Raw genomic sequence first — 25,185 nt, 5'->3', positions numbered from 1 at the left:
TTACCATCATATCATCATCTTGCCACTGTACCTTACCTACCAACTTATCTTCTATTTAACTATTGTTTTTATTTATTCTCCCTCAGTATTTTATTCTATCTATCTATCTATCTATCTATCTATCTATCTATCTATCTATCTATCTATCTATCTATCTATCTATCTAATACACTGACTATGTAGCTCTGAGCTTTGGCTTTAACTGGAAAACTCAAGTGTCTTATTTTGTGCAATAAAACCACAAAGTTAGACATCGATCAGATTTGAGCAAGTTCTTTGGCTGCTGGAAGATGTTGCTGGATCAAGAACCACTAATGCAACATTCCTAGGCCTATCTGACACTACCTTTATTTATTTGCATTCCTTTGCTGTTTTACATTATTGTTGCCTTGTGTTATTTTCCTCTCATATTAGTGGTTTTATACAGTAAAGGGTCAGGCGTCAGGGCCAGCTCGAGGTCTGGAGGTTCATACTGTCTAAATATTAATATAATACTGAGTGTGTAGCAGTAAGAGAATTGATTGTCACGCTTAAACTTCTATTTAATCTAACAGACTGGAGGTTGCACGAGCTTTGGTTTGCACATTAGCAAGAACAGGTTGTGACAGACATGCGGCAGATGTACAGCGTTGGCTGCAGGTTTTATTTCGGAGAAGAATGTGGAAAGCAGAGACAGAAAGTCTGTCTCATGTACGCTCTCTTCCTGCTGCGAGACAGTCTGACATCAGACTTTCTTTATAACTGTCCATATTCTTGTCTTGTTATTTGCTCGGTGAAGCATTTCATATCTATTTTTTTATTATTTTATTGATCCCTGGGGGTTAAACCCTCACAAAATCCTGTTTCCCACACCGGGAGTTGAACCCGGGCCGCCTGGGTGAAAACCAGGAATCCTAACCGCTAGACCATATGGGAGTTATATTATATAATCATATATAACATCTAGCTTTAAGTAATGGATTAAATGTAAAGACGAAATAACATCTCCTAAATGGATATATATGGAAATTATTACTATTAATTTACTATTAAAAATATAGAATAATATGTTAGTAAGGTCTATTAACTACTACGTAATGAATAGAGCTATAGGGTTAAACTATGTAGGAAATCTATCATTAAGTAATGGATATTAAACATAAAGAAATAGAATGAAATTCTAAACTAGAACGATGTAGAATGTATAAAAGAGCCTGATTTTGAAGCTTGGCTATCTTTTATATTCTTGGTTTTATTTTGGGGGTTTTTCTTCACTATTCCCATTGTTCACTCTTTAAGTTTGTTTTAAGTTTAAGTTATATCAATTTAAGTTGTATGTACTGTATAGTTTAAATCTATGATAACCAATAACTCTGCCTTTCACTGTAACAGTTTTTAATGTTTTTGCATGTGTTTTGTCTGTACTATTTCGTGTTTTCTCTGTACTCTGTTTTGTGTTTTCTCTGTTCTCTGTTTCGTGTTTTCTCTGTACTCTGTTTTGTGTTTTCTCTGTTCTCTGTTTCGTGTTTTCTCTGTACTCTGTTTTGTGTTTTCTCTGTACTCTGTTTTGTGTTTTCTCTGTATTCTGTTTTATGTTTTCTCTGTACTCTGTTTTGTGTTTTCTCTGTTCTCTGTTTCGTGTTTTCTCTGTACTCTGTTTTGTGTTTTCTCTGTACTCTGTTTTGTGTTTTCTCTGTATTCTGTTTTATGTTTTCTCTGTACTCTGTTTCGTGTTTTCTCTGTACTCTGTTTCGTGTTTTCTCTGTACTCTCGACATCATTGCAAATGAGGGGTTGCCCTCAATGATTCCTCAAGAAAATAAATAAAGGATAAATTAAATATGTCGGACCCCAGGAAGAGCTGCAGTTGTGCTGCAACTAATGGGGATCCAAATAAAACAATAAACAATAAACACAAGCATACAAAACATGAATATAGCAATTGCAATTTGAAGAGAAAAATACCTAATTGTACTGTATTTTCCCTGTTTTCCCTGTTGTTTTGCTCCCATATCACTTATAGAATAATGAACCCTCTGTGGAGCACATTAAACTAAGTGTAATTTGGCTCCAGTCAGCTTGACATGCACCTCTCATCATTATAAACACCACATTACTACGCCTCCGTGACTCACCGTGATGAGAAGTCACAGTGAAGACGTCAGAGTTTCACACAGACTTGGACTGAACATGTTCTGCTACAGAAACCGTTGCCCTAATTAACAAGGAAACATCTGTCTTGGTAGGATTTGTCGCTTATTCACCTTCGTCTGACTCGCTGTCAGAGTCCTGACTGATGATGTCATTCCTCTGCTCCAGCGCTTGCTCAAGAGCCGCCTGAAGTTTCCGCGGCAGCAGCGAGGCCTCGTCGTCCATCTATAAACAAGAGAAAACACTGCAGTCACCAGTGATAAACAACCATGTTTGGAGAATCAGTTTCAAAGGCTCGGACTTACAACAGAGAACCGCATGTTTTACAGCCCTGTTTAAAGCTAGAACCATGTAACGTTTGAAAGATGAAAAGGAACAAAAAAAGTTGAATTTAATCAACTCAATACATTGAAAAGTAACTTATGATGGCCGATGTTTGCTCACTTTAGCTAAAACTTACATTATATACACTACAGGCCAAAAGTTTGGAGGCAAGATCAAATTTGTACAAAGAAAGATCATAGTTTCATTGCTATACTTTGCAACAAAATAAAGGTGATTATTATATAAAGAGTCACTTATTAGAACACATTTTACTATAATTATCAGGTCTTTGGGTTTTTATTGCTTAGACTTTGTGTATCCTTCTTTCCTTAATGTATAAATCTGAACTCTTGTTTCTTTACTCAGCTGCTTCAATTTGATCCATTTCTGTGGTAGTTTGTCAGAGATATGAACACAGTTGAGATTTATTGGGATTTTTGTATCCAAACTCTCAAAAGCCAAAGAGCTAAAGTGAATAATGCAAACTGTTTTTTTTACTTCTGCACTGAAGTTGTGACTCTTCCAAATCTTCTCAACCCTAAAACTATATATATATATATATATATATATATATATATATATATAAAACTTTGGTGTAACATAACACAGAAACAGTCTGATTTTATGAATCCTGCTTTAGTTTCATTCTAGCATCTCAAAGCAAAACATCAAACTGGTTTTAATTAAACACACACATGCTTCACAGAGGACATATTTGTTTGTTTTTTTCCCAGCTTGGGGACCTATTATGATGCTTTTTTATTTTCCTGCGTTTTGCCCTTTAAATAGAAGTCTCAAGTCTCACTTTAAGGTCAGGTTCTCTCTTTGTTTCATAAGACTTACCTGTCGGATGAATCGATCCGTTCCCAGGTCAACCATTAGAGCCTGAGGAAAGGAAACAAAACAAAGGTAAATCATTCTTCAGAACTAGTTGAAAAACCTTTTACTAGCTCCAACAACAGGAACATATGGTTACATTGTAACCTTGGTTCTCTGTATGAAGAGACTATCTCTCCAACAACCCCGTACATATGAAATATGTAACAGAGAGTGGAGAGATAGTCTCCAGACGATAGAGAACGTATGGTTACGTTGTAACCTTGGTTCTCTGAGTGAGGAGACCAACTCTCCACTCCATTACATATTTCATAAGTACGGCATAGCTGGAGAGATAGTCTCAAGATGATAGACAATCGCTTATTCAGACTGCAGTGGAAACATATGAATCACGAACATAAAACATAATGAGCATCAAAAAAGCTAGAGCACAAAACTAAAATTACGGTCTCCATGTCCGTCCAGACTCATAATATTTATAGTAAAAAGGCCTTAAAGGAATTAAACAGAAGTTAAATTATTTTGTGTATTTTTAGGTGAAAAATGGAGGAAGGCTTCACACTTCTCTTCAACCCGGCAGCGCAGAAGATCTAAACAATCGTCACATTTATAAAGTGGAGACCCAAAATTAGAGTCACCAGTTCAGCATCTGACTAAAGTAAAATATGCTCACGCACTCCCCTTCTTATGCTGAGTCATGGTGTTGAATAACGGCCAGGAAAGTGTTTCTGCAGAATATTATGATGTCACAGTAAAGATAACCTTTGATCTTTTGCATACAAAATGTTATCATTTAATTCATTTTGTCCTATTAGAGCTTTTTGTGAAATTTTATCGTGATTAAATTCTTGAGTTTGGGCCAAAAATGTCTTTTGTGAGGTCACAGTGACGTTGACCTTTGACCTCCGAAAATTCCAAAGTTCAGTTCAGTTCATCTTTGAGTTCAAGTGGATGTTGGTGCTAAATATAAAGAAATTCCCTCGAGATGTTCCCTCGATGTTGCATTCACAATAATGGGACAAACAGACCGACAACACACAGGCTTCAACAACATTTTCCTTTATCCTGGGCATAAAAATCGGATTTAAAACACACTTCTTAAAGAAGGTTGAATGTTTTCATGAGTCAATCATTAACAGGAAGAGTGACGTAAATGGACAGCAGATGGTGTTGACAGCCTGTTAACAGGTCACAAGTTAACTGTGAGTGAAAATGTCTTTCCACACTAATAAGCTCTCAGTCTGAGAGGTGGACGTGGTTGCAGCCACAGCAGTTTTCAGCAGGAAAACCTGGTACCTTTATAATAATTAAAGACATTGCTAAAGCAGGCTTCTTGTACTAAAATATTTATTGTGAGCCAAAACTATAAACAGAAGGAGGCCAGGTGTTTCACTGACACTACACTGATACTGTGTGTAATGTTAAAGAGGTTATTTAACTTTAAATTAGACGGATAAACAGAAAATTACCACCCAACTTTGCAGATTGCCTCAGCATTTCTTTAAGTCAGCTCCATATATAATATCCTTCTCCACACTTAAATATAGCAGTGCATATAACTCTGTGAACTTGAACTCGTTCTAAACCACTGTGCACTTTACATATTTTGAAAAGTTTGTCGCGCGTTATGTTGCCTTTAGTGTTTTTTCCTATATTTCTTGCTCTCGTCTTGTCTCTCAAAGGTACCAAATGAGGAACAGCGCTCCAAATTTTGTTGTATATTGTTATACAATGACAATAAAAGCTTTATATTCTATTGTATTTTATTCTAAGGTAATAATATGTCAGTGTTCTTGTTTACAGCTTGTTCTACTGCCCCCAAGTGGCCAAAAAAGTTCATTATTAATGCACCTTCTGGTTGCTCTTGTCTGAAAGGTCTAAAACTGTGACGTCAGTTTTGAATATTTTCCTTTTGTTGTAAGCGATCTGGCTTCTCACTTTATATAATAAGACCAGAAGCAGAGGAGGTCAAACAGACGCAGCAAAAGTCAGCCAATTTATAATGAAGTTATTTTGAATCTGTGTTGTTGTAATTTATCAGCCAAGACATGAAAATCCACTAATCCAAGAAAAAGGCTTCAATCAGAGAAAAACAAGAACAAAGAGGGAGAAGAATCAGGGAAGGTGACATCTATCCATCTATAAAGGAAGAAGCGTGTGTGTGTGTGTGTGTGTGTGTGTGTCTAGTTCATATCTCTCTGACCGTTAGTCAGACTGACCTCAGATTTCTTATGTGGCTTGCACATGGCACGAAGGTGTGCATCCTCGATTTTGAAGATTTTTGAATTAATTTTTCAAAATATTATTATTTATGTAGGACGTGTTGCAGCATTGCACTGTTTCCAATCGGACCCCTTTTAGGGGAGCTCCGCCTCCTTTTAGGGGAGCTCCGCCCCATTGTGTGATAGGCCTTCACCTGGTCAGTAACACAATTCACTCTGGATTTCCACCCTGACTCATCTCATCTGTAAGTCTATTTAGCCTACCTATCTTTAGGAGTTTTAAAGTGCGCTACAAGGTTCGATTTTCCAATAATATTCAAATAGTTTCCAGTGAATATCAATGTTCAATGTGTATGTGCTGGATGGTGTGGTACCTTATGAAAAGTAAGTGATTTATGGAGTTGCAGACGTTGTAGTGGTCTGCATGTAATGTGCAAATTCTGTTATTCCTGATTAGCATGCTAAGCGGAGATTTAAGCCCTTTCTTCTGCATCAGTTTGATCCATTGAAAACAGTAAAAACTAAACTTTATTAACTGACAACTAAGCATAATACGGACGGAAAGATATCGTTTCTGTGTTATTTAAGGTTACACTAGCAAGAGGCATTAGCCAACACTATCGCTGCATGGATTTGTTTGGCCAAATGGCAATTCGCACCGCAATACGAATACATACTTCCTACGGGCACTGCACTAGTTAATTTGAAATGTAAAACTCTTGAAAAGAAACTGCACAGAGATAGAAAAAAAAAGAGAGATATGGTGAACTCACCTCTTCCACAGGTAACTCCTTGAGCTTTGGCAGAGAGCTGGACAGCAGCCCCACCAGGAAGGGGGTGGGACAGCAGACGATGTCCAGCATGGAGCCCGGCAGCACGGGGATGAAGGTGTGTTGCCAGGAGAAAGGGTAGAGCAGCGCCACTACTGCATGCATGCAGCTGGACAGGGTGCTGATGACGGGAGACAAAAAAACAAAGGCACACACCATCAATCACTTTCACACTCACACAATAACATCGACGCCCCTGAGGGGCCACACCAGATCAAACTGAACACGGTCAAAACACAGCAGATGTTTCACCAGATAATGAAGAACTTTTTTTCCAGACTGAAAGAGGAGTGGTTGTTTATATGGTCTCAACATGTTTCTAAAAATACCTCCTGCTGCAGTTATCAACTTTGTGATGTAAAAAAAAAAAATCATTATCACCATGCACAAGTTTTGTTCTACGACTTTATTGGTACTCTCTGTTTACATCTGACCTCATTAGGCCTTTATAAGGCCGTCTGGATTTTTTTCTATATTAGGGCATAAACCACTTCAAATATATTTATTCATTGATGTTCATACTACTACATGCAACATGCAACCATTTAACCTATTTAACATACTAAAAATGTATTTTTTTCCAATGTTCCAACAATACAAAAACAAAACATAAAGAATATGTATTAATACAAATGCCAAATAGCAGAAATGTTAGAATGTGTATAGAATGTATGTATATGTCGTATCCTTTATTTAACCAGGTAAAAGTCTCATTGAGATTAAAAAAATCTCTTTTCAAAGAGAGATCAGGCCAAGAAAGCAGCAGAAAAAGTGACAAGTTACAACATTTAAACACAGTTACCTCATCTTAAATAGTGTATTTTCATCACTCAAACTGGCTGGTTGGGGATACTGGTTCTGGTCTCATGATATCTTGTTGGTAAAGGGGCTAAATCATGCTCAAAAGTTAGGCTAAATTTTAGTCTCCCCTTCACAGACAGGTACACTTTATGATAATCCCATACAGTTTGGGGCAGAAACAATGCAGCTTTTCACATGCATTAAAATGTGTTTTTTACCTACTTAATTTGAATATTTCTGCACACTGGGGTCCCTTAACAGTCATAAAATTGCATAAATTGGGTAAGACAAGAAAAGCTGAAAGTTGTGGATTCAGTGAGCCAGTGTCAGTGTTATTCATGTGTGATGATGTTGGTCCCCATGGAAGCATTTCATTGTAGTGAGAGCTTTTCTTGAAACTTGACCTCAGTGTATAAAATAAGCTGCTGTGACCTCCTGGATAATCACAGCCTCATGAAACTTTACAACCACAAACTGGAGACCTTGGGAATTCTTTCCAGGGTATATTGACAACAGAAGTATTTACCATGCAATCTGCAAAAATTCATTCTTGCCGAAATGTTCAAAATGTCAGATTTTTAAGGTTTTTGGCACCAAATCACAGCATGATTTTTTCCCTCTGGTTTTCCTCAAAGTCTTAGTGTTTTAATGTGGAACTTTGGAGGGATTTTTCCAGCAATTTAGCACCAAAAAATGTGTAACAAATTGTATTTACCCAAAGATTACAGTTTATTTTATTTTATAGGTTTTTATTTCTGATTTATGACCTAAATAACTGCTTATTCCAACTGCAGTGGAAACATACGACTCACGATCTGTAAAATAAAACATCATCGAAGAAGCTAGAGCACAAAACTAGAATTACGGTCTCCATTTCCGTCCAGACTCATAATATTTATAGTAAAAATACTTTTAAAAAATTAAACAGAAGTTAAATTATTTTGTGTATTATTAGGTGAAGAATGGAGGCTTCACACTTCTCTTCAACCCGCCAGCGCAGAAGATCTAAACAAATGTCACATTTATAAAGTGGAGATCCAAAATTAGAGTCACCAGTTCAGTATGTGACAAAATGTGAAATATGCATATGCATGAGTCATGGTGTTGAATAACAGCCAGAAAAGTGTTTATGCAGAATATCATGATCATGAATCATGATGTCACAGAAAAGATAACCTTTGATCTTTTGCATACAAAATGTTATCACTTAATAGTTGCATCTCAAATTAATCTTTCAGATGATGTAATCACTTCTATGTGCCATACACTGTTGACCTTTTATCTATCCCCTCTAAAAAAGATGTCTGAATATCCATCCATCCATTAAGGGGTTAAATGAATACTTGATCCTCTTTTCCTTGAAACAGTTACTTTAATATGAGACGTCACAGCACAGCGTATGTACTCTGGCTTTGACACTTTGTTCTTCCTGCAGCTCACATGAACAGCAGAAGGATCCAACAAACTGTTCTAACACTTTGTCAAAGATTTCTCTAAAAGACTTCCCATTTCAACAGCTCCTGAACAAATGAATGCCTCAAGCTTTTTTGCACTTCTCCCTTTTATTTTACATTTTAACACCGTCTACCACAAAAACCACAACGAAGAAGGATGAGCCCAATAAAATGCATGATTGTGACATGAGTGCGCTCTGTCTGCAGGGCTGGCGTGACTCTGACATGTTGCTATAGTTAAGCTGGAGGCTTGTTGACGCAATACCAAAAAGAACCAATTCGGTTTAACTCCGACAGCTGCGGTATAAAACGGAGATCACAAATAGCAGCCCGTCTTTCTCACGATCCGCCGCTTGTTGACAGTGGCTGACCCTCCTCCCCTCTGTCCTCTACATACTGTCCAGTCCATGTACACAAAGGGAGTGAAAATAAACTGTGGGTCCAATCATGCACACAAACACACACAGCGCAGCACTAAATCAGTATGGATCAAGAACAAGACCAGGGATCAAACATGGTATGCAAACGCACCCCCCACTTGAGATATATACACTTTTAATGAGGAATGTTTTCCGCGGTCGCTGTCATCAACAGCAGACAGAACATCCGAGTAAACACAAGTCACTCCCTTTTATGTGACCTCATTCACACTGAGTTTCGGCTTACAGAGAACACGCACGCGGAGATCAGGACTAATCAATGTGCTGAGATAAATGACAAAGCTCCCACAAACTTTTCCACTCCATTCATTCAGGCTGCATGTTTGCCACTGGGCCTTCTCATCTTAACTTCCCATGAGTCAAATTGCCAAGATTAAAATGTGTTTTCTTGACAGGGTTAAATAGAATTACACCAGTGAAAAACCCAAAGGCTACAATAACCACAGTCTTTTAAGGCCTTTTTTTTTTCAGATCGCTCATACCATGAAGCACTTGCAGCTTTGCTTTGGCCGCTCTGATTTCCATTTGCCTGAGGAGGGCTTGGTAATTCCTAACAGATCCCGTCTCCTGGGCTTGACGAGTTCCAACAGGGAGTGATGGGGCACAGATCTCAGAAAAACTTTGCCACAGGCTACACGCGGCCCTACACACCACTGATACCAAAAGGATCAATTACACTCATTCCCAAACCACACACTCTTGGGAGAAGATGAACTTGCAATGAAAACACTCTGCACTCTGCAGAGGTTGCCACTCAACTCTGGAAAGAGAGAGGGACGTTCCCCCTGTTAGACCCAGACCAAAACTAAAGGCCCTTTAGACCACACATGGGTCATAACAAAAAGATCTGAGGGCTCCTGGTCCACTAACAGGTGAGAATAATAAATAAAATCATTTTAATGAGTCACTGTCAGCTGTGGGAAATTGCCATTTATGGCATTTTTTACTTTTTTCATGGTGCAGAGACTGAAAGGGGCTGAGCAAAAGCATTTATTTACCCATTCTAAAAACAGAAAATCAATAGCAGTCATCTTGGTTTTGCATTGGCATGATTCAAACATGCACGCAGATGGCACTATAGGGACGGGGGGATATGTCCCCCCCAGATTCATAGTGATCCCATCACTGGTAAAACAGAGGATTAATGTTCCGTTAGTTAGACTATTTACATTGCAGCACATCGAGAGTCCGGCAGGCTATGGTGCGTTCAAGGTCAACACAAATGTCAGAATTTTCAACTATGTTTTGAGCTCCAAGTTCAGACTTTCAGTGCAAATTAAACACACCATAAGATTTTACAGTAAGAACGTGTTAAACCCGCCTTCAAAATAAAAGCAAACACATGTAGCTTTCAAAAAATAGCACATGGATGTGTTAGCAGAGTCCACCACAGAATTTGCAAAATGAAGGCATGGAGTGGAAAAAAAGCTAACTGAGTTGAAATCATTTGCTGACAGCTTCGTCCCCCCAGTTCAAAAATCCCATCTGCGCCCCTGGATTCAACCCCAATCAGAGGAAGTTTTATATCATATCTTGCTTTCGAAACACTCGAAAGGGCTTCTAATTAGTCAAATGCAACGTTGGTCTCAATATTCTTCTGCAGGGAGGAAAGCTAATACATCGGGCTGACTAATTAACATCATATGCAATAGAATATTTAACAGCACAGACTATAATATGTGCAATTTATCTGTCTACTACATCCTGCCATGTCATAAGCACTTTATTTGTTTATTTTATATTGTTATATTTATATTTATATTATATATTGTTACCTGTTTTGTTCATTGTTTTTTTTCTTATATTATCCTATATTATGATTGTTTTTGTAATTATTTTTGTAACTTTGGAGCAATCTGGAACCAGAATTTCCTTCGGGATTGATAAAGTTGTATCTTATCTTATCAAAATGTAGTTCAAGATTTTATAATTAACCAGAAAGGATGAAAAAACAAAACTCTCTCATGACTGTGCACTAGTATATATACCAGAGAATACAAGTACGCTTTCCCCCCAAAATGATGATGCCGGTGATTCAGAATAACTTCTGAAAGAGTAAAGCTTATTTTGACTGATTCGTTAGCAACGAAATATGTTTGGATTGGTTGGAAAATAAGACTTTTACATTTAAAGTGCCCACTTTCCCTCACACTTTCATGTTAGACTATAAAAGCAAGTTCGCAAAAATTACATTACAAAAGCATCAACCAAGATTCAAAGATTCATTTCAATTTAATTACACACATAAAAGTCATATAGATTTATGATTCCGCTCTCGGGAAGAGAGAGAAGAACCTCCTCAGAGGTGAGGTCTGTGTGCAGAGCTGAGGTTTGGGAGCTAATCCTGACATATTAGCTCTGGTAAGTCTGCCAGCCCTGGTTTAGTGTGTGTGAGGCTGAACTGGCACATACTCCAGGAAACATGGGATCCAGAGGCTTAGTCTGTGAAGCCCAGAGGAGGAGGGAAAATTTCAGTGTCCGAGGCGGAGAGAGGGAAGGAGACAAAAGCCTGTATCACCACATGCTTCACGGCTCTACTGAAGCTCTGCACTGTGTCTAGCAGCGCTGGCATGGAGAACAGTGAGACAGAGACAGAGAGGACAAAGACGACTAGACTGAATACAGCTGTCAGACACCAGCTGTGCTACAAAGCTCAGCAAAAACCACACTGAAAAAAGTGTTTTTGACCCGTAGTAAATGTTAGATATATTATTTAAGCATATTTTAATAGAAATTATGTGTTATTTAACTCCACTTTTAAAATACATGTAATTTCAACATATATTGTCAGAATTATGCAACCTGGTCTCACAGGAATCCGTGAAATAGCCACGGATTCGCTTAACTCAAAATCCGTGGAATAGCCACGGAATCACTCAAATTTCCGTGTTACTGACACGGATTTTGCTGCAATGCAAGTTAATGACAGTCATATCCCGTGGCTATTCCAACATACGAAGTGATTATGTACATTCACTGAGTGAATATTTAGAAAATAAAACATATATTTCTCGCTAGAAATGTGATCAAAATTCATTTTTATGCAGAAACTAAGTCAAAATATTGATTTTTTTCACTAAAAATGAGAGAACTGTCCGCCATGTTTTTTGTTCTGACCGCCGGGACCTTGAAAGTCACGTGACTTGGAACAAACCAATAGCAAAAAATATCCATGGAATAGCCACGGGATATGACTGTCATTAACTTGCATTGTAGCGAAATCTGTGTCAGTTTCAAGGAAATTTGAGTGATTCCGTGGCTATTCCACGGATTTTGAGTTAAGCGAATCCGGCTATTTCACGGATTCCTGTGAGACCAGGTTCTGATAAAAATATCTCGATCCAGATAAAATTATTTTGTGCAACCACTTGTCATAATAAAATGATGTTCATTCAACAAAACATTTTTTTGAGTGTATTCTTCAATGTTAAAGCTCTTCCCAAGCTCAAAATAACACCTAGAAATCACATAAAGAGACAGCAGAGTACTTATAGACCTATAGGATTCCTGTGACAAGCTGCACGGGGTGTATTTTTATCCACTAACAGAATGTTCTCTGCTCCCTCAGTCCCCAAATGGTTTTCCCTCACTTCCTGTCTTTAAGGATCTCCAGCCACCGACTCCAAAGCTCCACAGAAGGCAACAGCAGAAGCCATTTTACAATGAGAAATGGCTTCCCGACGGGAAACCCAATACATGTTCTTATTTAAACCACAGTTACGTCTGAGCTTGATCAGCGCCGTCTCCAGAGCAGATGAATGTGTGCAGGTGTTTGTGTATATGAGTGTCCACATGTGTGTATGTGAGCGGCTGCGCGTGGGTGTAAACATTCACCAGAATGACACTGATGTAAAAATCAGCTGGCCGGGCTCTGGTAATGGCCAAGTCTCTTTTTCTTGACTCTTTTGAAAAACAGAAACATTTCACATGTTTACAGTGTGTGGATTTCACCCTGCCCGTGAGTTAAATACCACATGGGAAACCGGTTAAGTTGTTAAAAGCGGTTTTGGGTCGGTGCCAGCTCTGCAGACCGCGTAACAGAGAGCGTTTGAGAATAACGGACGACTAAATGAAACGAGTATGCTGCCATGCTCGTTGATTAGAAAAATGCCAGCAGCGGTGGCAATAACTCTCTACCTGTCTGAGGAACGCAGACACCATTGATCATAATACTGCAGCTGCAAAACATGTTGGAGCTCCACAGACCCCCAAAACTCACTTCCAGACTGCTGTGTTATTCCAAAAAATAAAACAAAGTGCACCACAAACTCAACATAAATGGGATACTTCACTTTATCACGCAGTTCAAATACCAGAGTTGAGCTATTGGCACAGATGGGGAACAAAATTAACAGCTTTAAAGGGAAACCAGAGAGTGTCTTTGCAGAAACTCACTTCCCCTCTCTCTTTCTCTCAAACAGACTTCTCTCCCAGCATTTACCTCCTGTAGCAGGGCAATCAAATATTATATTCTACAATCTACAATGTCATTTAGCAGACGATTTTATCCAAAGCGACGTACAAATGAGAGGTAATACAACACAAGCAAGGATGAAGTCAAGAAACATAGAGTAAGAGTAAGTGCCTTGGGTTAAGTTTGATGTATCATATTTTCAGTTTGAACGTGGCAGTTCTCATTAAAATAATTAAATACATTTTGAGTGTGCTTGACTCTGGCCCTTGACTCTCACCCATACATTATTAGATTACAATTTGGACTGTTTTCAAAATGGAAAAGAAAAGGAAGTCATGTAAGATAATAAAGCAGGTGTTGGTGTGTTTGTTTGTCACTTTGAGCATCCTGAGTTCTTCCTGAACGTCTTCATATGTGTTTTGTGAAGAAAAATGAAGAAACTGTTGTTTTTTTAGAGCGATCGGAAGAAACTGGTACCTCTGCTTTCCTCCAGAAATTTTCCCTCCTTTTTACCATGGTGGTCTATGAGGCTGTGGGTGGTGTTGGTGGATCATCTGTGCGTCCTACGCCCAAACTATAACTCTTTCAGCTTTACCACACCAATGTGAGTGAGAAGACCAATTTTCCTAAGTTTTCTATGTATAAATTATTTCTGTAGAGTGGCATTTGCAGCCTCGAGCGCAGTTTCCAAATTTATTTTTTGACAAATTTTTCTCTCCCTCTACACTCTAGCAATGATGTCATACAGTCTAGCTTCTCCATAGGGTTACATTGGGGGGATTTTTTGGTGTGTTTCTGCCGAATAATTATAAATTATTTCTGTAGAGTGGCATTTGCAGCCTCGAGCGCAGTTTCCAAATTTATTTTTTGACAATTTTTTTCTCTCCCTCTACACTCTAGGGATGATGTCATCACTCTAGCCTTTCCATAGGGTTACATTGGGGGGATTTTTTGGTGTGTTTCTGCCGAATAATTTGAAAACTGTTTGTCGAAACCCTTAGAAAAGTCATAGCACACTCGTCATGGCTGAGCCGGTTGATTTGATACCTATTTAGTGTATGTGCGGCCAAAACTCTGGTAGGAGTAGTCGACCAAAAAAAACACGGAAGAAACAGAAGAATAAAATCTAGGATTAAGCCCGGTGGATAGCACATAGTGTGCTTTTTCAAGCACACTCAATAAAGTAGGGCATGAGGTTGGGTTCAATCATTTTAACAATGGAGTCATATCCGAGAAAGTCATTTAAATCCAACATGAAATAACACTTTTACTGCAGAAGTATTTCCCTGCCATGCCAAGAGATAAATCCAGACATGCACATACAACTTGGTAACCGTCCCCGGCTCTCGCCTGAGGACTGACAGAGGCTGTTTACATAAGTCTGCAGAACTGACAAAACTTATTCAGCATCTGCAGGTCTATCGAGTTAAGCAATTACTGAGTGACAGAGCTGATGATTAATTTATCTGATTAGGCATCCAACTTGTTATTACAGGCATTGGATGCTGAGTGATCGCCTTAAAAGAAATTGTGTGTGCAGACTTTCAGGAAGAGGCAGCAACCCTTTCTGGAAAAAACAACAAAAGGTTTTGTTTTTTTTAGTGTGATATTACAAGAGTTAAGTGAACGCAACGAGCAATAGAAGACCTCACAGAAAACTGTTGCCTAACATGGCTCTTCCTCTGGCTTCCTGCTTGTGTTGGATATACATTTCAAAGCAAAGAAACATACATCGTGTTCTGCTGGCGAAGGTATTTTGGGAATGGATTCTGTACCGGAGCCCCAGAGGGAGAAGCCCTTTTATCATAGAGGTTATTAATGCTGCGGAGAGGCCCTGTCACTGTTTTAAAAGAAAGGAAAACACTGGAGCGCTGCTTGTATGTATACAGGCGTGCACACACAGTATACACAGTAATGGAAAAAAATATTGGACTATTGTTTTCTTCAATTTCTTGTTCATTTTAATGCCTGGTACAACTAAAGGTTCATTTGTTTGGACGAATATAATGATAACAACAAAAAATAGCTCATAAGAGTTTAATTTAAGAGCTGATATCTAGACATTTTCTATGGTTTTCTTGATAATGATTTTGGTTATTATCAAGATCTGACTCACTTTTTTAGTTTATTATTTCAGTTTTTAGCCAATTCATTTGTAGTTTAACTTTACATATCATTCTTTCACTGTGACGTTTTGTTTTTTTTAACATTTTTTATTTTTAGTTTGTGAGACAATATACAATAGTATTTCTGCCACTCACAATCAAGGTTTTTTTGGTTTACAAAGCAAGAAACAAGATACAGAAAGTTAAGTGTCACTGTGACGTTTTAACTGTTATTCTGCTTCATAGCACGCTGACGCTCAGCAGGTACAAAGTTTATCATGGTCACCTTTATAGTTTAGCGTGTTAGCATGCTAACATTAAGTACAGTGGATGGAAAATATATTTTTGCAGGCATTTTGTTGTAGATTATAATTCTGACCAGATATGATGCTACAGAAAAGATAACAAACAACCAATGTTATTACAGTTTATCCTGAGAGGAACATGGATATAAATAATTATTAATCTCATGGTTGGATCAAAGGAAGAATTACTATAATTTATCATCTGGAAACAATTAATTAATGCAGTACTTTCCCAAAAGAATACATATATCTTCAGGTACATAGATACTGCTCTGCATCATAAATGATTGCCGTGCAAGATATGACAAACTTGCAGAATTTACTGTCCTTGGCAGGATGATAATATTGTAGTGAGTTACCTCCTGATTCCCACCCAATGACTCCTTGATGTTATCACCTAATGAGCCTCTGACTGATCGTCTCCAGGGACTCAGAGAGTGCCGTAGCTCATACGGAGGGAGTGAACGTGGCGTCGTAAGTCAAACGGTGACAGTCGAGCCACAGATCACCGAGGGCAGAGTCGCGCACACAGAAAGTGCATTCCTTCTCCTCACAGTCACTGCCCCCACTGATGTTTGTTTAAACTGGGCTTTGATACATGGAGAGATTACTTCTCCTCTCAAATCTCCTCCCACCGATCCAATCCTCTGAAAGTACCCCTCTCTTCTCTTTTCTGTAACGAGAGGACAGACTGGGACAGTGAGTCCTCGGAGAGTCCTCGCATCTTATCGGCCCCGCCCTCTTCTCCTCTGGCAGTGAGTCATCACTGTGACCCACTTTACTTCTGCTCTCCAAACTAGCAGCTGACTGACTGACCTGTTGACTGACTTTCTGATACTAATCAATACATTATAATCACACAGTTCAACACATTGTGTACTTCTTAAGCCCCAGCTAACAAAAAACACAACATTATGCTTCTATTATGTGTCTGTGTGTGTAGGAAGGTTATTTTCAGCTCTCTCATCATCAGCCAGGATTAGTTTACGGTCAATAGACATAATCTGGCACTCTGTGAAAAGTGTTTGAAAGAGATATTTTCAATTTGGATGACAAGGAAAACTAAAACCTATGCTGAGACAAGTCCATAGGCCTAGAGCATAGAGCTTATATTAATTTTGTAAGAAAAGTTTGAGCAATTATATATGAAGAACATAGACCAGGGGTGGGCAACTGGAGGCCCGGGGGCCGCATATGGCCCGCATCCTCACTTAAAGTGGCCCTCAGTACAACTACATGCATTTGAGCATGAAATCTTAAAAGTGCAGTGTAAAAATGCACAAAATTACTTCTTGCAACTAAAGCTGTTCTTGCACTGAAGAAAAAAAAATCACAGTAAGTGGATATTTTTTATTTGCTTCAAACCTTTTGTATTCATATTTATACTGTTTTACATGCATTTGAGCATGAAATAAGTTACTGCACTGTAAACATGTTTAAAATTGCAGTTTCATCATATCTGGTCCTATATGTGGCCCTGTGGTAGTGTCAATGAAAAACTGTGGCCCCCTGCAGCATTTAAGTTGCCCATCCCTGACATAGACTGTATAAAGAAGTGAACGTAGCCACTGCTACCATTTTGAAGCCTCAAGTTTGGCATTTCTGCTGTCTTTTTGCAGCCAGAAGTCACCATATTTGTTCATACCGGCACCAACTATACCGGTAAAACTAACTGCACCTGGCTCAATCGCCACCCCGTGTAAAGTCGATACTAACAATTCTAACTAGTACAAGTTTGTCCCTTAATTTAAAGTAAACCAAAAAATAGTTCATGGCTATTTAAATGTACACATTGCCATGGATAGGCAATGCTATTCCTCGATTCCTCGACTAGTAAAACACAAGATAGCCCCGCCCTAAATCATACACATACACATAGGCATCTTTATCTATTCATCTATTTCACTCTAAATGGGACCAAAACTTACTAAATGAACATCATGCTGTATTCAAGAAGGCTATAAACTAGCAATTGAGACCATCAACTGTGTTTCCATTGAAGTGAAAGCAAATTTTAATGCAAAATTTTGAAATGTTGCATTAAAGAAAGTGTGAATTTGGGAATTCTCCATCAACTGGTTTAGAGTAAAAATGATCATTTATATTAGTAATTAATGTGAAATGTTGATAGAATCTTAGCCGAATGGTGTCCGATTTGGGATGCAGTTACGTTAAAACAAACTCGGAGCCTCACCTGAGTTTATCGGCCACAAAGATGACTCGGCGCTCCAGCAGCAGCGAGGCAAAGACTCGTATCACCTGCCGTACGCTGAGGCAGCTGAACAGACTGTCAAAGTCCACGTGCTCCAGTCTGGAGTCTGTGGGCCGCCGCAGCTCGATGACCTGAATGAGAACAGAGAATGTGAAGTTTAAGTGATCACAGTTTCTGAAAAATGATTTGGGCTAATATGCATAATTTAAGCAGTGAGCTCTGACCTCATTTCCTGCACCGGGCAGAAAGGTCTTCACTTTGATAATCTTCCCTGGTGCAGGGAAGGGCGACTCCATCAGACTCCTCATGAACGGGTAGACGAGGGCGGCCGAGACGCCTCGCCGCCGCTCCACCTCATCCAGGATCTGAACATGGAAGAAAACACTTTCCTTCAACATATTTCAACAACACACAAAGTCTCTGGAAATCTGTTCAAGCCAGAGCTTTTATCCATGTTGACTGGAGTAAGATATAAAAATAAGAAGTGCACAGTCATCAAGGTTATTGACCATGGCGATAGTTAATGGAAACATATTGTGTTAGCAACCGTCTGGAACTCTTTATTCATTTTCTGTTTTGAAAAAAAATAGCAAATGAATTTATTTCCATCCCTGTGCGATTGGAAATTTCCACCCAGAGCCTTTCTGTCTGTTTTGGTCCAAGCTGCCTGCCTGCTGTCTGGAAAGTTGATTGGAGAATCGCTGCTTTTCGAGGTCATATGATATCACCTGTCTGTCTGTCTGTCTGTCTGTCTGTCTGTCTGCCTGTCCGTCTGTCTCTTTCTGTCTGTCTGTCTCTTTCTGTCTGTCTGTCTCTTTCTGTCTGTCTGTCTGTCTGTCTGTCTGTCTGTCTGTCTGTCTCTTTCTGTCTGTCTCTTTCTGTTTGTCTGTCTCTTTCTGTCTGTCTGTCTGTCTGTCTGTCTCTTTCTGTCTGTCTGTCTGTCTGTCTGTCTTTCTGTCTTTCTGTCTTTCTGTCTGTCTGTCTGTCTGTCTGGCTCTCTCTGTCTGTCTGTCTGTCTGTCTTTCTGTCTCTCTCTTTCTGTCTGTCTGTCTGTCTGTCTGTCTGTCTGTCTCTTTCTTTCTTTCTGTCTGCCTGTCTTTCTGTCTCTTTCTGTCTGTCTATCTGTCCGTCTGTCTGTCTGTCTGTCTGTCTCTCACACACAAACTCCCTCTGAAATCAAACACTGGCCTCCTTTCCCCATTTACCATGAAAGCACTTATATTCCTTTCATCTTCGTCTCAGGTTTGCTGCTGTACTCTTCTCTAAACGGAGACATCTGACAGATTATCTTCCACTCTTGCTACTTGTTAAATATCCCGTGATGCAAAAATAGACAAATCTGTTGCTGGTGCACCCTTTGTTCCTAAATAAATTCATCTATATGGCCCAGTTATTCTGCTTTGACTCAATAACTAAATATAGATTTCAGTTTTTTTTCCTGTTATGCCAAGCCTTCGTATAGCCTTTAATCACAGCTCAGTTCTTATTATTATGAAACAATGAAAACATATTTGCACTCTGTCTTTGAACTACACAATGGTATTTCATTTTCATGTCACATAGCAGCCACTTTGTTTCAACAGTCTGGACCTACTCACTTAGAATTAATAAGTAATCAGATAAGGCTGGAAAAGTCAAACAGAGTGACAGCTCTGCTCTGTGTTAGCACCGCTGAGACAAAAGTGAAGGAAACAATTACTCTGGGAAATCAGGATGTAAAAAAAAAGGACTGAAATAAGGTTTACCAATGAACAGACGTTCAGCTGAAGGTCTGCTGAAAGTCATTTATTTCAGCTGTGAGGCCGGTTAACCACAGCTACAACACCACACACAGACTGTGTACTGTAGCCGACTGTCTACAGTACATGTGTGTGTGTGTGTGTGTGTGTGTGTGTGTGTGTGTGTGTGTGTGTGTGTGTGTGTTCTTGTACTTCCTACATAGTGAGGACCAGGACATGTTTTGAACCAACAAAGTGAGGACATTTTTGCAAAGTGAGGACATTTGAGGCGGTCCTCACTTCTTTAAAGGCTTTTTTTAGATTTCAGACTTTGTTTTAAGGGTTAAAGGTTACATGATAATGATAATTAACTGAAACTGTATTGTGTGGTTACAAAACTAATTAAATAATAGTGAAAATGTCCTTCGTTTTCGTCTTTGTCACCTTTTTCATACATAATGAAGATAGATCAGACAAAGGAAATAAAGGCAAAATTTACTGTGACCTCTTTTAATCTCCAACCCAACAAATACCCCATTACAAAAAACACTAAAACTAATTAAAAACTCAACTAAAAATAGCAAACTCACTCTAAAAACTCATTAAAACTAACTGAATTCTAAACCAAAATTCACAACAAAATTAAAACTAAAACTAATGAAAAATCCAAAACTATTATAACCTTGCTAGGAAATTCACAAAGATGGAAGTACAAGAATGTGTGTGTGTGTGTGTGTGTGTGTGTGTGTGTGTGTGTGTGTGTGTGTGTGTGTGTGTGTGGGAAAACTCACCGTGGAGAACAAGTCAAAACAGCCCAGTCTGCTGATGACACAGTACACCTCTGGAAGGCGAGGTCCTTTCCCAGTCGGCTGCAAGAAAAAAAAGCAACAGACACTAATTGGACGCTGCTGTTAATAGAGCTGATGAAGAGATAAATTCACAGACGTCCTGAAATCTAATTAAAAACATAACTAAAGAGGTATTCCAGTAAGACGTTGTTGGACTCAGAAGAGACAGATTAAGGTCTCTTTTAAAGCCGGGGTAAGTAGTTTTTCTGGAAAAGGCACAAAAAAAATGCCAGAAGTCGATATTACAGTCATCCTGCAGCTGAACCTCCACCATAAAAGCACAATTATATGCAAGTGCTTCTTATAGTACCCAGTACAATTAGTTTTGGATGCTGTGTTAAATGTAAATAAAACCAGAATGCAAAGATTGCAAATCTCCTAAACCCATATTTTACTCCCAATGGAATATTCGCTCATCTTGAATTTGATGGCAGCAACACATCTCAAAAAAGTTGGCACAGGGGCAACAAAAGGCTGCAAAAGTAATTGGCACAAATCAGAAAAACAACTGGAGGAGCATTTGACAACTAATTAGGTTAATTGGCAACAGGTCAGTATCATGACTGGAGCATTTCAGAGAGTCAGAGATATGTCTCAGTTTCAACATCTGACATGTTGTTTATGTTCTATTGGGAATAAAATACGGGTTTATGAGATTTGCAAATCATTGCATTCTGTTTTTATTTACATTCAACACAGTGTCCAAACTTTTTGGGGAATTGGGGTTGTACTAGACATTTTACGTTTCTTTCTCAGGCTGAATAATGATGAGTAACCTGAACTTGAGGTTGGAGTTTTCTTAAAGAACCAGAACAAGAAACTTGCCTCTCGTGAGCCGCTATGGGTGTGACTTGGGAGAGAGGATTCGCCCAAGATCCGCCCAACTTCACCGGTTAGTGACTCAGGTAGTGGCTCAGAAAGTGCCTGCCTTGGGTAGGTACTTATGAGCCGCTACTGATCAGTGATTCTGTGCATGCATGGTTAATTTGCAGACTGGTGCAAACTGGACGCTGAGGGGTTAACATCTCCTGCTCTGCTGACTGCAGCTGTGAGAGACTGCTGCAGGAGGACTGGGCCGCTTGTGAGTGCTTTGGGACGGTGCTACTCGTTAAGAAGAGTAGGAACGAGGCTCCAATAACACCAGGGATTTGTCACTCTTTTATAAAATAGTCTGCTAAATACAGAGACAAAGTTGCTAAGTTGGCAACAGTTGGCAGCTTGCCGCGTCGTTCTGTTGTTTACATTTACATTTAGTCATTTAGCAGGGGAACAATCAAGGTCTAGTGCAATAAGAGCCATTAGTGTGGCAATAAGTGCTAGAGACAATTCTTTTAGGAGTAGAATTGTTGTGTGGTGCTAGGAGAGAAGATTCTCTCTGAAGAGTCACATTCGATCTGTTGGTTAGCCGATACAAAAGTACCGGTGTGGGAACAGAGGCCGAGCGGAACTAACTAACTAGTGGGCGTAGCAAAAACACTCAGCCGCTTTCCAAAAAGTACTCAGAAATGACTCAGTGGAAACACGCCGATAGAGACAGACAACCATCACGCTCTCATTCACTCCTACGGGCGATTTAGAGTCACCAATTAAACCTAAACCTGCTTGTTTTTGGACTGTGGGAAGAAGAGAAAGGAGACAGGAGGACATGCAAACTGCACACAGAAGAGCCACAAGCCGGATTTGAACCTGTGACTCTTGCTGTGAGGTGAAAGTGATAACCACTGTGCCACCATGTAGCCCAGTAGATAAAAACAGTTGTTTATATACTGTAGTTTCTTTAGTCCTTAACTCTGGTCTGGGATCTCAGGTGAAAGTCTTTTATGTGGCTACCAGCTTCCTAAACACAGGTGGTTTATCTGCTCCTGCTGATCCTATCTACCTTCCTCCGTACTCTCTGAGACCATTATGTGCTCCGAGACCCCAGACACTTAAACACACAGACACAAATGAACACAAGCACTCAAGAACCGCCAATCCACTTGTCCATATTAGGTATACAATTTTCTCCTCTTGTTTCTCCTCCGCTTTTCCAAATGGATGATTAAATCAACTATGTGGAGCTTGATTCAAGTCCTCAGGAATGCTCGGTTACTGCCAACGACTGGTCAGACAGCAGGGAGGAGGAAACAAAGTCACTGGAGGAGAGCAGCTCACCTCTTCCTCTACCTTCATTAAAATCTGCCTCTATCAAGATGAATCTCAGATCAAGAGAGCAGATCGAGTTTGAAAACATATTTATCTGGTCAAAGAATTAAGAAGACGTCCGGCTGTTATCCAGCACATGCACAGCGGTTAAAAAAAAACCCTCCCAGCAAAAACCTCTGAGAACAAACACGCTGCTGTACTGTCAACATGCTCAGAAATACCAAAAGGCAAACAGAAAATCACCACCACATTCACAGAATCCCACACAGTCATGCTCTCGAGCCGCAAGCTAAATGGGAAGCTCAACAAAAAAACATCAAAGCGCTCTCCGGCCTCATTATGAAGAGGAAATGCTCCACAATGACAAAGTTCGGATTTTTCATGGTTTCTCTTTGTTTCGCCTTTCCTGGGAAACACTCATTAAATCCAATGACTCAATCCTAACTGGATTCTTACCATGAATTATTACCTTTTTATGCACTTTATGACTCTATGGCTGAATTGACAATATTTAAATTATATGCAGCTACTGTATTTCTTTGACTCAATTTTTAAGATACACATGTGACTATATATAACACTAAATAATAGAAAAAATAATAAATGTTATACTAATAATATTAGTAATAATAATATTAATAGTTATAATACCAATAATAATAATAATAATAATAATAATAATAGCAATAGTATTATTATTGTTATAATTATATCGTATATATTATGTTTGTCTATTATTTTGTGTTATTATTATTATTATTATTATTATTATTATTAATAATAATAATAATAATAATAATAATAATAATAATAATAATAATAATAAAACCAAACATCTATTTAGCATATTTTTTAAATGTAGTGAAGAGGTAGTACATAATAGAAAAAAAAATACAAATATAATTATAATAATACTTAACAATAATAATTATATATATATATATATATATATATATATATATATAATTATTATTATTATTATTAATAATAATAATAATTATTATTATTAATAATAATAATAATAATAATAATAATAATAATCGTTTATTATAAATAATAATAATAATAATAATAATAACCAAAAATCTAATTAGCATATTTTAAAAAAATGTGGTGAGGAGGCAGTACATCTCAAATATTCAAGTCCAGGAGGAAAAAATATTCCCATTTCACTTGTTTATTTGGCTCACTTCACAGTAAATTATAATCAAATAAACAAATGAAATGTGAGTTTACATTTACAGTAGCAGCCGATCCCCATTACCACATTTTTTCCTTTCCTTTTTTTGCTTAATGTGTTCTGTTTCCTGCTGCCACAGTGGATGGTCATCTAACACATCCATGGCCCCGCAGGGAAACCATATCACATGTTCACATAAAAAAAAGGTCTGTCACAACAAGCAGGGCTCAGCAGGGTGCACAGGGAGCAGAGGATGAGGCTGAACGTGGCTTACCAGCAGGCGTCTGCAGTACCCAAACCTCCTGCTGCCATCCTCTCCGGTCAGCATGAAGGAGAAGGTCTCACTGTAGCAACAAACACATGAAGACACATGAGAATCAGCACAAAGACATGTTTAGACAACTCTGTTAAAAATGCTACTGAGCTGATATATTATTTTATTTATTCTAAAGGCTTAAAGTCAGGTTATCTCGGCCCCTGCTGCTTTTATTTGGACTGTTCTCTTGTTGGTATGTATCCCTATAGTACAGTTTTTCTCAAATGCTAAAACATTAATTCCTGTTGTGTGAATCAGTTGCTCACTTATCTAAAGTCATTCCCCGAATTGAACATCCTTTTGACAAAACTATAAACTATCTTCATCTAGTAAAACACTATATGCAGATCTCAGTCGTTCCTTTTGCAAAACTCTAAACACAATTCTCATGCAATAAGACACAGTTGTCACTGTGATGCACTTGTGATACATAATGGTAACAACAAGTGACAAAACATGAACACAAATGAAACACGTGGGTCATCCAGTGAACACAACGATTCAAAATTGATTACACTTGTTTCTCTTCATGTCAAGACAACATGACCACCAATATAAGCCAGTTCAGAGTGCAGCAGGTTGGTTCTGCAAGCTCATGACAACAATGGATCAAAGACACAGAGGACGAGTGAGTGTAAGAGGAGGGAGAGACAAAGAGAGGCAATTTCTGATGAAATTGGGGCTACCGTCATTGACCATGTACTGGTGCATGGCATGACCATGAGGCAGGCCAAAGACCTGTTTTTTGTTGTTGTTTTTTTACCTTTTACAGTACATTGTAGGCTGTACACTTTCATTTGTATTTGTCAATTTCAGGATGATTTTTTTTCACGGTACCTGTATGTTTCAATGCAGAGTAAATGCTGAATCCACTGGATTGTGCAATCTTTTTTATTTTATTTTAT

The 25,185-nt window shown here is 38.6% G+C and overlaps 1 protein-coding gene and 1 non-coding gene across 2 annotated transcripts in view; both read right to left on the bottom strand.

Annotated features, from left to right (window-relative positions):
- The window catches only part of dennd2b (DENN domain containing 2B), a 78,032-nt gene that overhangs the window by 4,524 nt on the left and 48,323 nt on the right, over window positions 1-25,185 (bottom strand). The window contains exons 11-17 of the mRNA XM_059349261.1: window positions 24,239-24,308; window positions 20,583-20,660; window positions 18,298-18,438; window positions 18,056-18,204; window positions 6,286-6,463; window positions 3,297-3,338; window positions 2,243-2,354 (exon numbers count right to left, since the gene is read on the bottom strand). Of these exons, the coding sequence (XP_059205244.1) occupies window positions 2,243-2,354; window positions 3,297-3,338; window positions 6,286-6,463; window positions 18,056-18,204; window positions 18,298-18,438; window positions 20,583-20,660; window positions 24,239-24,308 (770 nt within the window). The remainder of the gene's footprint in view (window positions 1-2,242; window positions 2,355-3,296; window positions 3,339-6,285; window positions 6,464-18,055; window positions 18,205-18,297; window positions 18,439-20,582; window positions 20,661-24,238; window positions 24,309-25,185) is intronic.
- Window positions 844-915, bottom strand: trnae-uuc (transfer RNA glutamic acid (anticodon UUC)). The gene has a single exon. It is a non-coding gene; the product is annotated as a tRNA-Glu (tRNA).

The sequence above is a fragment of the Centropristis striata genome, chromosome 2, assembly GCF_030273125.1.
Source record: "Centropristis striata isolate RG_2023a ecotype Rhode Island chromosome 2, C.striata_1.0, whole genome shotgun sequence".
Classification (NCBI taxonomy): domain Eukaryota; kingdom Metazoa; phylum Chordata; class Actinopteri; order Perciformes; family Serranidae; genus Centropristis; species Centropristis striata.
This window is presented reverse-complemented; position numbering and strand designations above follow the sequence as displayed.